Source organism: Muscardinus avellanarius (assembly GCF_963383645.1).
Source record: "Muscardinus avellanarius genome assembly, chromosome: 3".
Taxonomy (NCBI): Eukaryota; Metazoa; Chordata; class Mammalia; order Rodentia; family Gliridae; genus Muscardinus; species Muscardinus avellanarius.
The window spans coordinates 115789167-115803282 of record NC_137788.1 but is presented as its reverse complement, the minus strand read 5'-3'; the positions used below and the strand labels follow the sequence as shown (position 1 = coordinate 115803282).

Here is a 14116-nt window from a genome sequence, read left to right as displayed (position 1 = left end):
ATGAAGGAAGGGTTACAGCTGCCCAGGTGGTGGGAAGGGCTGCCAGGTGGCACCGACAGGAGATGGTGTGCTCTGCGGGCCCCAGGGGAGGGCGCTGCTCTCCTCCTGCAGAGCAGGTGAGCTGGCGCAGCTGAGGACGCCCTCTGTCGGTGGCCATGGGGACAGTGGCTGAGCAGCTGGGATGGATCTGCAGCAGGAGTCATCACAGGCAGGTGGCAGGCTGGAGGGTGCAGAGGGCTCCTCTGTGCCCACGGCAGGCTTTGGAGGGAAGAGGAAGGGGTTGCTATGGAGTTCGGTAAGACGGTTTTCCAAGTGCTGTCAGGATGCTGGTGAAGCCTGAGGCTGTCACTGGCTCTTGGGTGGGCACTTTGGCTGGCAGGGCCAGGGCGTCTGCACAGGAGGACATTTCTGCTGGCACTGCGGAGGGGGACACGGCTCCGGGCACTTGGGGGGTGGGCATGGCTGCGGGCATTTTGGGGGTGGGCATGGCTGCGGGCACTTTGGGGGTGGGCATGGCTCCGGGCACTTTGGAGTTGGGCACACAGGAGGTGGCTGGCAGGGCTGCTTGCACTGCTGCTGTTGATAGGACATCTTTCTGGAGTCTCAGGATCTGAAAGAAATTATAGGACAGTGTTCACAAGAAGGACTCCCAAGAGAAATGAGCCAGAGTTTCTAACATATCAGGGGCGTGATTTTGTTCTGCAAGAACATACTGCCATCTCTCATTCCCTTGTGATGCCTTTTGATGCCTTTCTGGCTTCTCCCTTCCTCTTTAGCAATTTGCTTCTTCTCCTTGGGAAACATTTATTTGTTTGTTTGTTTGTTTGTTTATTTTACTTGGCTTGAACCCAGGGTCATTTCACCTGCAAGCTACACTCCCAGCTCCAGTTCCATTTTTCATTTTTAAACAAGGTATCCCTAGATTTCCACAGTATTGCTAAGTTGCTGAGGCTGGTTTCAAGCCTAGATCCTTTTGTCTCCAAAACCAAAGTAACGGAATTAAAATATGTGCTACCAGGACCTCCTGAAAACCTCCTTTTATCTTATGCCATTCGTCCAAAGAAAAATACCTCTGTTCCAAAGAACCATTTCATTTGCATGAAAATAACATCCTCAGAAAAGTCGTTCACAAATACAAAAATCCCGGACAATCTCAAGAGCAATTACTTTGCTCGTTATCTCTGGTGAAACCCCACTAGACTGCCTGTGACACAGAGCAAAGGGATGCTCAGGGGGAACTAAAATGTCTCACACCTGCTGAAACAGAAGACTTTGAAAAGGCCACCAAAAAGATATGGAAAAGAAGAAGATGCTTTGTTCTGTCTTCTCAACAAATTTTTCTTATCATTCGATGTATCATAGGATATAAAAATATTAACCAAACTCAAACAGTACAGCATATGTTCCGGTGTTAAATTTCTGCCAACTAAGTACCATCTATCTCCTGATCATAGTGTTGCCCCCAAATCCGCTGTCTTCAGATTCAGTTCAACACCTAAAAAGACCAGAAAAAACAGTTAAAAACTAGAGAAATCCAACTCACCAGGTCCTCCAAGGCGATCCGGGCTTGAGTAGCTGGATTGGAGGAGTCCTGCCTCCCAGGACCTTTTTATAGGACTGCCACCCGCCCGAGGGGAAGCCACCTAAAGCTGAGCTGTGCCAACAATTTCCTCACCAAAATGCAAATTCACCGGAACTAGCTTGACAGAGCTTGAGACATAAGAAATGTCCTGTCCAGGAGCTCCTTGTCGGGTGAGTGTATATGGCCCAAAGTCCCCACCCGAGCTCTGCAGGGGGAGAATTAGGGGATTCTGTAACTGGTGCCCAAAGGCTTTCTTTGGGGATTACGAACAATGACCCCTTCCTGTCTTACAGCTTTCCTGAATCTCAGAACACCCCGACATGTTTTTCTACACTAGCTGATTGGCTAGTACATACAGCCTTTTACATACATTTCATATAGTACATACAGCCATTTCCATCTCTGTTCTCACCCAACATGCCCTCAGTGTGGCGAGGGAAGGAGAGATCTAAACAGGAGGCCTGGCCCCAGGACCATCTTTGACAAGCCACCACAAGATGTGGTGACAGCCATGGGCACTTTACCTCTCCTCCCTGGGTTTGAGCCTTTATTTACGAACTAAGACCTGCCTCTAAGAGTGGGCGCTGCCCAGGGTGGGATACCTCTGGGTCCCGTTCCAGCCTGAGACACTCTCCTCTGTCTGCTGCTTCCATAGAACCCCAGATTGATGCACTCTGCGCCTCTTTATAGTGTTTTTTTTTTCTCCTCATAGAGGTACTTCTCTCCCAGGGCAGTTTTTAATGTCAGAGTGAACCCCAGACTCCTCAGGGCTCCATCTGACCACACTCCTCAGAAATCTGTACTGATCCCTCATCTTTTGGGGGATTCCAGATCATGGAGGGGAAATCTCAGCAAAGCTAGAATGGAAGGATAGGAGAGGAAGAAGGCTGAGGTTGATTAATGGAGGAGCTACATCTGAATATGTATAAAACTATGAATATATAGCATGGTTAACCCAGACACTCAAAAATCACAAATACAAAAATCCCGGACAATCTCAAAAGCAATTACTTTGCTCGTTATCTCTGGTGAAGCCCCACTAGACTGCCTGTGACGCAGAGCAAAGGGATGCTCAGGGGGAACTAAAATGTCTCACACCTGCTGAAACAGAAGACTTTGAAAAGGTCACCAAAAAGATATGGAAAAGAAGAAGATGCTTTGTTCTGTCTTCTCAACAAATTTTTCTTATCATTCGATGTATCATAGGATATAAAAATATTAACCAAACTCAAACAGTACAGCATATGTTCCGGTGTTAAATTTCTGCCAACTAAGTACCATCTATCTCCTGATCATAGTGTTGTCCCCAAACTTGGGAACAACAAAGTTGGGAGGGGGGAAAGGGGACCCAGGGAGGGGGAGAGGGCACCAAGCACAGTCTAAATGTGAATATATGCCATTTTCGATATGTTCCACATAAAAATAAAATTAAAAATAAAAAAATGTACTCTTGCCGGGCTATGGTGGTACACCCCGGAATCCCAGCATTCGGGAGGCTGAGACAAGGAGGATCGTGGTTCTCAAACAGCTTCAGCTACTTAGTGAGGACCTTTGCAACTCAGTGAGATCCTGTTTCAAAAGAAAGACTAAAAAATAGGGCTGGGGGTGTAGCTCAGAGGTAGAATGCCCCTGGGTTCCATCCCCAGTACCACAAAAAGAAAAGAAAAGAAAAGAAATGTACTCTTAATGTCTCCATTAAGAAAGTGAAGAGACATTAACAAAAAATTACACCAATTCCTTTAAAACTCTTTTATTGACCATACCTATGTGTTTCCCTCTGATGTACACTGTTAATAGAGAACAAGGTGTAAGGAATCACAACATGACATATAAATAGTTAAAGGTGGATTTAGGGAAGATATAAATTCCGGCTGATCCTGTATGATGGCTTTCTCTCATTTTTCTTTCCAAACAGGCTTGTAAGTGAAAGAAAATGTTTCCCAAATTTGGCTGCATGGATGGTTATCCTCGGTCTTTAAGAGAAAGTGTTCAAATGTATTTACATGCAGGGTTAGCTTGGTTTTCTCCATAAGTTTTCCAGCATCCTCCACCTGCCATCCTCCCACCCCCAGAGTATCCAACTGATGCATCAACTGTTTGCTCAAGAAAGATGTTATCTGTGCCATGGGGCTCATGCTCCCCTGTGTCTCTTAGTTCTTCCTATATTCGGTGGGGATGAGTAACTGTTACATGTTGAACATTTAAAGTGATGTTTTCCCTGGCATGGTGGCTCACACTTGTAGTCCCAGTGTTTAGGAGGCTGAGACAGGAGGATGGCGGGTTCACAACCAGCCTCGGCAACTTAGTGAGACCTCTTTTCACAACAAAAAAATAAAGTAAAATAAAATACAATAAAATATGACTGGGGTGTCGCTTAAAGTTAGAATGTGCCTAGGGTCAGTCCCCGGTACCATAAAATTAATTAATTAATTAGCTTAATTTAATTAAGTGGTGTTGCTAGGACTTCCTTGTCTTGGCTACATGATCAGGAAGCTCCCAAGAGTGTGATTTTTCTAATTGGAAACTAGGAAACTCAAGGAGAATGAGGAAGAGGAACGACTCAGAATCTCTTAGGCAGCCACCAGCCGAGCTCCCCAAGGCCCAGGGGCCCCGGATCAACCTGAATCACAGCCTCTGGGTGAGAGGGCGAGGTGCCTGCCACTGCTCCTGACAGGAAGGAAGAGCCTGTGGCCAATGTTACCACTGCGTGACCCTCCGGGGATGGGGCCACCACCGAACACCAGGCTTCACAGGTGGTGTCATCAGTTCATGGTGCTTACAGATGGTTGCACATGTCAGAGGGAAAAGGGGAAAGGCAAGTGACTTTATTCCACAGGTCACCTCCCATTCCCCCTAGCCTGACATCACCTCTGAAAAATGAACCCCTAGGGAAATGTGTGACCACCATCCAGGATTTGAAAAGGCACAGTCCAAAGGGAATTACAGTGTCAGGTGACCATTTTGATGACACCTTGAGACTCTGCCTCTGGATCCAGAACACACGAGAGGCTGCCGGTCATGAGAGGGTGGACGCCCAGTCACAGCAGCCCTGTAAAGACAGGTGGACGTCGCGAATGGGACCCTAGAGTCCCCACGGACCAGCTGTCTGGGGAGCTGCCAGCAGGTGAAGGCTGGAACCTGCCAGACAAAGCTCCCAAGTGTGAACAGCCAAGTCCTGAGACATAGAACAGCATGTGAAGCACACACACACACACACACACACACACACACACACACACACCATTGATCTTACTTATCCATCATCTACCTACATATCTAAAGCCCTTAGATTTATGATACTTAAGAGTCAAGTACTCCAAGGTTAAGTCTTACTAGTAATTCTTCCTAACTCACTCTGAGCCTCTCTATGAATCATTTCTATCAGAAAAATCACAGGAAAGAACAAAAAAATATATTATTTCCACTTCACTCATTTTATCTCAGATTATATTACGATATATGGCATACCTTTAAACAAAATGACCTGTACAAATCGAGATTTTGTAATAAAACATGTAAAAATTAAGCATGAAGAAATGGGATCTCTATTAAATTTCCCTCCCATTTAGATAAGTGGTAACTGTGACCCCCTGGGATTTCTACCTTCTGCCTTTATTCTTGCAGATGAAGTTCTCTCTCCATCATCTTCTTATAATCTTGCCGAATGAAATAAATTACAGAAGACACATATAGTAAAATTCTCCTTTTTATGTTTTGGAGGACTATTTAATAATATCACATATATTTAAATTATTGAAACAACATTTAAGCACGATGGCACTTTAGTTAACATATAGCTAGGAAAAGATAAATACAGATAATAATTGTTAAAACCTACTGTGTTTTGCTGTTAACATTAAAGATCATTTTTATTTTCTATTCTTTCAAAACATTCTCTACCTAAGTGTCCACCAACTGCTGTTTGAATTAAGGAAATGTGGTATATATGCACGAGGAATACTATTTGACCTGGGTAGTGGTGATTGGTACCTGACACTGTAAATGCATTCAGTGCTACTGAATTGTGTACTTTCAACATCCTGTCCTTTGAAGCACCTCTTAAGGATATGACGAAGTGACCTTGGGTAGGACCCAGGGTTGCAAAGGAGAATTCCTTTAGGGAGCCTGGGTTGCTGAGTCCAGGAGAATCCCTGAGACTCAGACCTGTTCTCAAAGAGTATGTAAATTCACAGACAAGTCTTTATAATTCAGCAGTAGACTACATTTTAGCTGTCACTGAGTAGAACAAACTGTCTCTTTCTCACTTCATTTATTTTTGCACACATGGGATACTTTGTACCACAGGAAAGGCTGTACAAATCCCGCTTTTCCAGGGCTGACTTAACTAGTAGGCTAAAATATTTGGAAAAGGAACTTCATAGCAACAGTAACTCTGTAAGCCCAAATCCACAATCCCTATGAGAATACCAATGTCATTCTCCACTGTGCTAGAAAAATCAGGCCTAGATTTCATATGGAAAAAAACAAAAGTCCCAGAATAGAGAGAACAATTGCCAGCAAGAACAATGCAGGAGGTATCACAGTACCTGAATTCTAATTATACTGCTGAGCTATAGTAATAAAAACAACATGGTATTGACACAAAAACAGACAAATTGACCAGTGGAACAGAAGATTCAGAAACAAACTCACATAGACCATCAATTTTCAACAAAGGTGCCAAAAACAAAAGTTGGAGAAAAGACAGAATTTTCAGCAAATGGTAAAAAAAAAAAAACCTCAGTTATCCATTTCTAGAAAAATGGAATTAAACCCAAACAGCTCATCCTGCACAAAATCAACACGAGATGGATCAAAGATCTAGAAATTAGGCCAGGAACTTACAGATTATTAGAGGATGTTTTAGGACCAACAGATAGGCACTGATTTTTAAAAAACTCCTCAATAAGATCTCCCAAACTTAGAATATTAAAACAAAAATTAATAAATGGAATGGCATTAAATTAAAAAGTGTCTGTGCATCAAAAGAAACCTTCAAGAGTGTAAAGAGGGCCGAGTGTGGTGGCGCACGCTTGTAATCCCAGCATTGGGGAGGTGGAGACCAGAGGACTGAGGTTCGCAGACAGGCTAAGTCGAGGCCCTTCGCAACTCATTGAGACACTGTTTCAAAAATAAAAAGACTAAAAAATAGGGCTAGGGGTATAGCTCAGAGGTAAAATTCCCCTGGGTTTTAGCCCCAGTACCATAAAAAATACTGTAAAGAGAATGCCTACAGAAATGGAGATATTTGCTAGCAACTATTTTGATAGAGAACTAAAATCTAGAATATACAAAGAACTCAACACACTTAACGTTAAAATAAACAGCCCAAGAAATAGGCAATTCAAATTTTTAAAAATCTTCAAAAAGGAATAAATACAAATGGCCAATAAATATATGAAAAAATGCCCAAAATCATCAGCACTCAGAGAGATGAGAATCAAAAATACACTGACTCCATCTTACCCCAGGTAGAAGGGCAATCATGGAGAAGTCCAACAACAGTCAGTGCGGGTGAGGATTAGAGGAATGGACACTCTCACACACTGTTGATAGGATTGCAAATCAGTGCAGCAGATGTGGAGATCAGTGGAGAGATTCCTCACAAAACTGGGAATGGATCCACTGTATGGTCCAGCTTTACCACTAAAAGGGACTAAAATTAGAATATTACAGCAAGACACGCATATCCATGTTTATAGCACATTTCACAATACCCGAATCGTAGAACCAAACTGTGTCCCTCAACAGATGAATTACGGGATACACACACAATGGAATTCCGCTCAGCAATAAAGAAGAACAAAATAATATCATTTGCAGGAAAAATGGATGTACCTGGAGAATATTCTGTTAAGTGAGATTAGTCAGTCACGGAAAGTGAGCAGTCATATATTTTCTCTCATAGACAGAAGCTAGGGAGTCATGGGGATACCAGAAGGGCTTCGGATGATGGAGGAGAAAATCCAGCGGCGCCATGGAGGAGGTCTAGGCGTAGGGAGGAAGAGGAGGATCCACTAAAGAACCACTTTCATTGACATTATGGATATACGTGAGAACACCAATGTCATCTCAGTACCCTGTACAGGGAAGGGGAGAGTGCAGAGGGAGCTGAGAAAAACCCACCAAGTGCCGTGTGCATGCATGTGACAATGAACCACATGATGATGTGAGAATATAACGCTCCGATAAAAGTATCTCAATGAGTGCTTACTGAAAATTTATGTTAGGTATATAAATTGTGTGTGTGTGTGTGTGTGTGTGTGTGTGTGTGTGTGTGTGTGTGTGGTACTGGGGTTCCTGGAAGCCCTTCAAACCCCGGGCTACACTCCCAGACCTATTTTATATTTTTTTATTTGGAAACAGGGTCTTCATGAAAACAAAAAGAGAGAGAATGAGAATAGACCAGTGGAAGGGGTTGGTGGGAAGAAAGAGAGGAGGGGGAAGAGGAGGACTGCGGAAGGAAACAGAACCAACAACATCCTGCTGCATCTGAGCGTACCACGACCAACAGCACGTACAGGGAGAGGGCGAGGTGCGGGGCAGAGGGACACGCTCCAAGAGACGCTGCGTGCAGGTGTGAATATAGTACACTGAATCTGACTAAGATGCATAATTTCAACGCACCAATCAATATTTGAAAACAAATGAGACTTAACAGAAAGTATTTATGCAATCACCAGAAAATAGACTTTATTCAGGAAATGAAGGAAGGGTTACAGGAGACATGCTCTGCGGGCCCCAGGGGAGGGCGCTGCTCTCCTCCTGCAGAGCAAGTGAGCTGGCGCAGCTGAGGACGCCCTCTGCCGGTGGCCATGGGGACAGTGGCTGAGCAGCAGGGATGGATCTGCAGCAGGAGTCATCACAGGCAGGTGGCAGGCTGGAGGGTGCAGAGGGCTCCTCTGTGCCCACGGCAGGCTTTGGAGGGAAGAGGAAGGGGTTGCTGTGGAGTTAGGTGAGCCGGTTTTCCAAGTGCTGTCAGGATGCTGGTGAAGCCTGAGGCTGTCACTGGCTCTTGGGTGGGCACTTTGGCTGGCAGGGCCAGGGCGTCTGCACAGGAGGACATTTCTGCTGGCACTGCGGAGGGGGACACGGCTCCGGGCACTTGGGGGGTGGGCATGGCTGCGGGCACTTTGGGGGTGGGCATGGCTGCGGGCACTTGGAGGGTGGGCATAGCTCCGGGCACTTTGGAGTTGGGCACACAGGAGGTGGCTGGCAGGGCTGCTTGCACTGCTGCTGTTGATAGGACATCTTTCTGGAGTCTCAGGATCTGAAAGAAATTATAGAACAGTGTTCACAAGAAGGACTCCCAAGAGAAATGAGCCAGAGTTTCTAACATATCAGGGGCATGATTTTGTTCTGCAAGAACAAACTTTCATATCTCTACTCTCTTTTTATGTCTTCCTGGATTCTCCCTTCTACTTGGAAAATCGTGTGTGTGTGTGTGTGTGTGTGTGTGTGTGTGTGTGTGTGTGTCTTAGCTACCGGAGATTGAACCCAGAGGCATTCTACCTCCAGGAAGCTACACACTCAGCCCTATTTTTTTATTATTTGTTTTGAAACAGGACTCAGTAGGTTTCTAAGAATTTTGCTAAGTTGCTGAAACTGGCCTTCAAACTGTAATCCTCCTGTTTCAACCTCCCAAGTACCAGAACTAGTGCAAGGCTCAACCACACCCCAGTAAAACCTCCTTTTATCCCATACCATTCTTCCTAAGCAAAGATCTCCGTTCCACAGAACCAAGTGCCATTATATTCATGGATATAACATGCTCAAGAAAGTCATTTAGAAGTTCAGAGACCCTGTGCTCTCTGCCCTCACAAGCGATTCCTCTGGTATTATCTGGGGAAGTCACAGTAGGCTGACTGCAGAGCAGAGGGAAGCTCAGAAACCATTCAAATGTCTCTCTCCTGCTAAGGCAAATGCCTTTGAAAAAGACACCAAAAAGGTGTGGAAAATAATGCTTTTTTCTGCCCTCTTTTTCAAAACAAATCTGTCCTATTACCTTGTTTCCCCCCCCAAAATTATCAGTGAAACTAAATTGGAATAGTATTGTGCCTCCTGTTAAATTTCTAATTTCATACCATCCATACTTTGATCATACTCCTGTCCCCCAAATCCACTATCCCCCCCTTCAAATCAATACTTGAAAAGACCAGAAAAACAGATTCACTGGAAAAAAAAAATCCGACTCACCAGATCCTGCGAGAAGGTTGGAGCTGGAGTACGGGATTGGAAGAGTCCTGCATCCCAGGACCTTTATATAGGGCTGCCACCTGCCTGAGGGGAAGCTGAGCCACGTAAAGCTGGGCTGGACCAACAGTTTCCTCACCAAAATGCAAATCTACCGGAACTGGCTTGACAGGGGCTCTGAGACAAAGGAAATGTCCCGTCTAGGATCTCCTTGTTGGTTACGTGGGTATGGCTCAGAGGCCCCGCCTGGGCGCTGGTGTCAGTAACTGATGCAGTAGAAAACATGGAGGGAACTCCAACTAGAATGGCAATCATTCAAAACACAAACAACAACAGATGCTGGCGAGGATGTGGAGAAGTGGGAACTCTAAGACATTGTTGGTGGGATTGCAAATTAGTGCAACCACTTTGGAAAACAGTATGGAAAATCCTCAGAAGAATGGAAACAAACCTACCATTTGATCCAGCAATACCACTGTTGGGTATCTACCCAAAAGAAAAGAAACCAAACTACCAAACTAATGCATGTGTATCTATGTTCATAGCTGCACAATTCACCATAGCCAAACTATGGAACCAGCCAAGATGTCCATCAACAGATGAATGGATTACAAAACTGTGGGATATGTACACAATGGAATTTTACTCAGCCATCAAAAAAAAAAAAAAAACTCAATTACATCATTTTCAGGGAAATGGATGGAACTGGAGGACATTATACTAAGTGAGATTAGTCAGTCACAAAAAATAAGAAATCAGATGCTTTCCCTAATATGTGAGAGTTAGGGATAAATGGGTCATAGGAGGAACTCTTGAAAGAGGAAATCCTATAGAGAAGCAAACAAGACAATCTAAAGGAGGAGAAAGGAGGGGGGAAGAGGAAAATCTCTAAAACACACAATGTACTTAAATATATCGAAGTCAATCACTAAGCCAAGCAAGGGAGGGAGGGCCGGGGAGGGAACAGAGTGGGAATTGGGTAGGGGTTAAATCAGCGATGAGTACATGTTTGTACACACAAGTTTTTTACCCCAATAAGTTGTATGAATATAATGCACCAATTAAAAAAAGGAAAACAAAAAGAAAACATGGAGGGATCTTCTACGTGGTTCTTAACACAAATACCCCACGTGTTTTTCTACATGAGCTGACTGCCATTTTGCAATGCAGCCATGATTTCTGTCTCTGTTCTCCTCATCCGATGTGTTAGTGTGCCCAAGGGAAGGAGAGAACTCACGACGAGGTCTGGCCCCAGGGCCATCTTTGGCAAGCCATGGCAAGCTTTGGTGACAGCCATGGGCAGGTCACCTCTCCTCCCTTGGTAGGAGTCTTTCTTTATGAAATAAGAGCTGCCTCTAAGAATGCATGCTGCCTGGGTCAGGCCAGCTCTGGATCCTGTTCCAGCCTGAGATGTCCTCCTCCATGGACCCCCAGCTTGGTGCACACTCTGCGCCTCCCTACAGCGTCTTCTTTCTGCTCACAGAAGTGCTTCTGTCCCAGGGCAGTTTCTAATGTCATCGTGACACCCAGACTCCTCAGAGCTACGTTCCATCACTCCACTCAAACGTGTGCCCTTATATTTTGTTTTAAAATTGGTACTCTTGCCGGGCGTGGTGGCGCACGCTTGTAATCCCCGCGCTTGGGAGGCGGAGACAGTAGGATCGCGCAGGTTCGAAGCCAGCCGCACTGGCTTAAGAGACCCTGTTTCTACATTAATAAAAAAAAAGTAAAAAATAGGTCTGGGAGTGTAGCCCGTGGGAGTGTATCCCGGAGGTAGAAGGGCTTCCAGGAACCCCAGTACCACCAAAAATAATAATATAAAAAAAATAAAATAAAAAGACTAGCCGGGCGGGGTAGCACATGCTTGTAATCCCTGCGCTTGGGAGGCAGAGACAGGAGGATCGCGCAGGTTCAAAGCCAGCCAGCCGCGCTGGCTTAAGAGACCCTGTTTCCAAATAAAAATATAAAAATGGGTCTGAGAGTATACCCGGAGGTAGAAGGGCTTCCAGGAACCCCAGTACTACTACTACTACTACTACTACTACTAATACTAATAATAATAATAATAATAATAATAATAATAATAATAATAATAAATTGGTACTCTTAATGTCCCCATTAAGAAATAGGGAGATGTTAACAAATTTTCAGGCATTCTTTTAAAACACATTTGTTGAGTAACACCTATTTGTTGTCTCCAATGTCCACTAATTGTAGAGAACAAAGTTTAAAGAATCACATCAAAAAACTCAGAATAGCCAAAATAGTTCTCAACATCAAAAACCATGCTTCAAACTATACTGTAAAGCCATCATAATAAAAACAGCATGGTACTGGCACAAAAACAGAGACATGTACCAATGGAGCAAAATACAAGACTCAGAAACAAATCTTCACACTTACAGCCAATTGATTTTTTACCAAGGGGCCAAAAACATACACTGGAAAAAAGATAGCCTGTTCAACAAATGGTGTTGGCAAAACTGGCTAACCATAATGCAGAAAATTGGAAATAAACCCCATTTTTCACCCTGCCCAAGAGTCAATTCAAGATGGATCAAAGACTTGGACATCAGACCAGAGACCTTGCAACTCCTTGAAGAGGGCATAGGATCAACACTTCAACACATAGGCACAGATAAAAACTTTCTCAACAAAATCCCAAATGCACAAGAAACTAAAAGGCAGATCAATACATAGGACTGTATTCAGCTGAAGAGCTTTGAAGAGCAAAGGAAACCATCAATAACCTCAACAGAGAGCAGACAGGATGGGAGAAAATTTTTGCCAACTACTCCTCTGATAGAGAGGACTAATATCTAGAATATACAGAGAACTCAAGAAAGTCAGCACTAAGAAAACAAATAATCTAATCAAAAATGGGCGAGTGAGCTGGGCATGGTGGCGCACGCTTGTAATCCCCACGCTTGGGAGGCGGAGACAGGAGGATCACGCTGGTTCGAAGCCAGCCCCGCTGGCTTAAGAGACCCTGTTTCCAAACATAAAAAAAGTATAAAATAGGTCTGGGAGTGTAGCCCGGAGGTAGAAGGGTTTCCAGGAACCCCAGTACCACTAAATAAATAAATAAATAAATAAATAAATAAATAAATAAATAACACAAAGAAACCAGGCAAGTGAACTCAATAGACACTTCACAAAAGAATAAATTCACATGGCCAAGAAATGTATGAAAAAATGCTCAACATCATTATCAATCAGAGATATGGAAATCAAAACTACCCTGAGATTTCACCTAACTCCAACTGAAAAGTATACAAAGAGAAATACTATATGATTTCACTTCTAGATTTGGAATCTAAAGGTTTATCTCATACAGGTTGATGGTAAAATCCTGGTTACCAGTGGCTGGGATGAAACTGGCGTGATGAGAAATAGTATTTCAATGTGTAATAAATTGCAGTCAGGTAGGATTAATAATTTTGGTATTCTACTGCACAGAAGGGTGACTATGGATAACAAAAATGTATTATAATCATCAAAATATTTGGAAGAAAATGGGTTGTTGTTGTTGTTGTTGTTGTTGTTGTTGTTGTTGTTGTTGTTGTTTGCAGGAAATGGATGGAGGCTGGGTGAACTCAGCTGAACTCCCAACATCAACTCCTCAGGGCTTCTCTCATGTTGAGAAGCTACAGAGAAAAGAGGAAAGAAAAGAGACTTTATCGAAATGGGGAGACAAACCATTAGACACTGGAGGGTACTGGCAGAAGCAAACACGGGTCACAAGGTGGTGATTCAGTGTTATGATGGGGGGAAAGGAGGCTTCAGGGAGGAAGCCGACCGGACAATGTCCTGCTGCACAGGAGCACATCACTGGCAATCTCTCCGCCCCTACAGGGAGGAGGAGGGTGAGGGGCGGGGCAGAGGGACGCACACCAAGAAACGCCGTGCGCGGGTGTGGATATATTACACTGAATCTCACTGAGATGTATAATTACAATCCACCAACCAATATGTAAAAACAAATGAGCTTTAACAGAAAGTATTTATGCAAGCACCAGAAAATAGACTTTATTCAGGAAATGAAGGAAGGGTTACAGGAGACATGCTCTGCTGGCCCCAAGGGAGGGCGCTGCTCTCCTCCTGCAGAGCAAGTGAGCTGGCGCAGCTGAGGACGCCCTCTGCCGGTGGCCGTGGGGACAGTGGCTGAGCAGCAGGGATGGATCTGCAGCAGGAGTCATCACAGGCAGGTGGCAGGCTGGAGGGTGCAGAGGGCTCCTCTGTGCCCACGGCAGGCTTTGGAGGGAAGAGGAAGGGGTTGCTGTGGAGTTAGGTGAGCCGGTTTTCTAAGTGCTGTCAGGATGCTGGTGAAGCCTGAGGCTG

At 44.4% G+C, this 14116-nt stretch overlaps 1 protein-coding gene across 1 annotated transcript; it reads right to left on the bottom strand.

The window, feature by feature from the left end:
- Window positions 1-247: 247 nt before the first annotated feature.
- Window positions 248-8833, bottom strand: LOC308260284 (uncharacterized protein; the record flags this gene model as incomplete). Its single annotated transcript, XM_080691591.1, has 2 exons — window positions 248-595; window positions 8592-8833. 2 exons carry the CDS (start codon window positions 8831-8833, stop codon window positions 346-348), a joined length of 492 nt encoding a protein of 163 aa, XP_080547717.1. The 3' UTR covers window positions 248-345.
- Between the last annotated feature and the right edge of the window lie 5283 nt (window positions 8834-14116).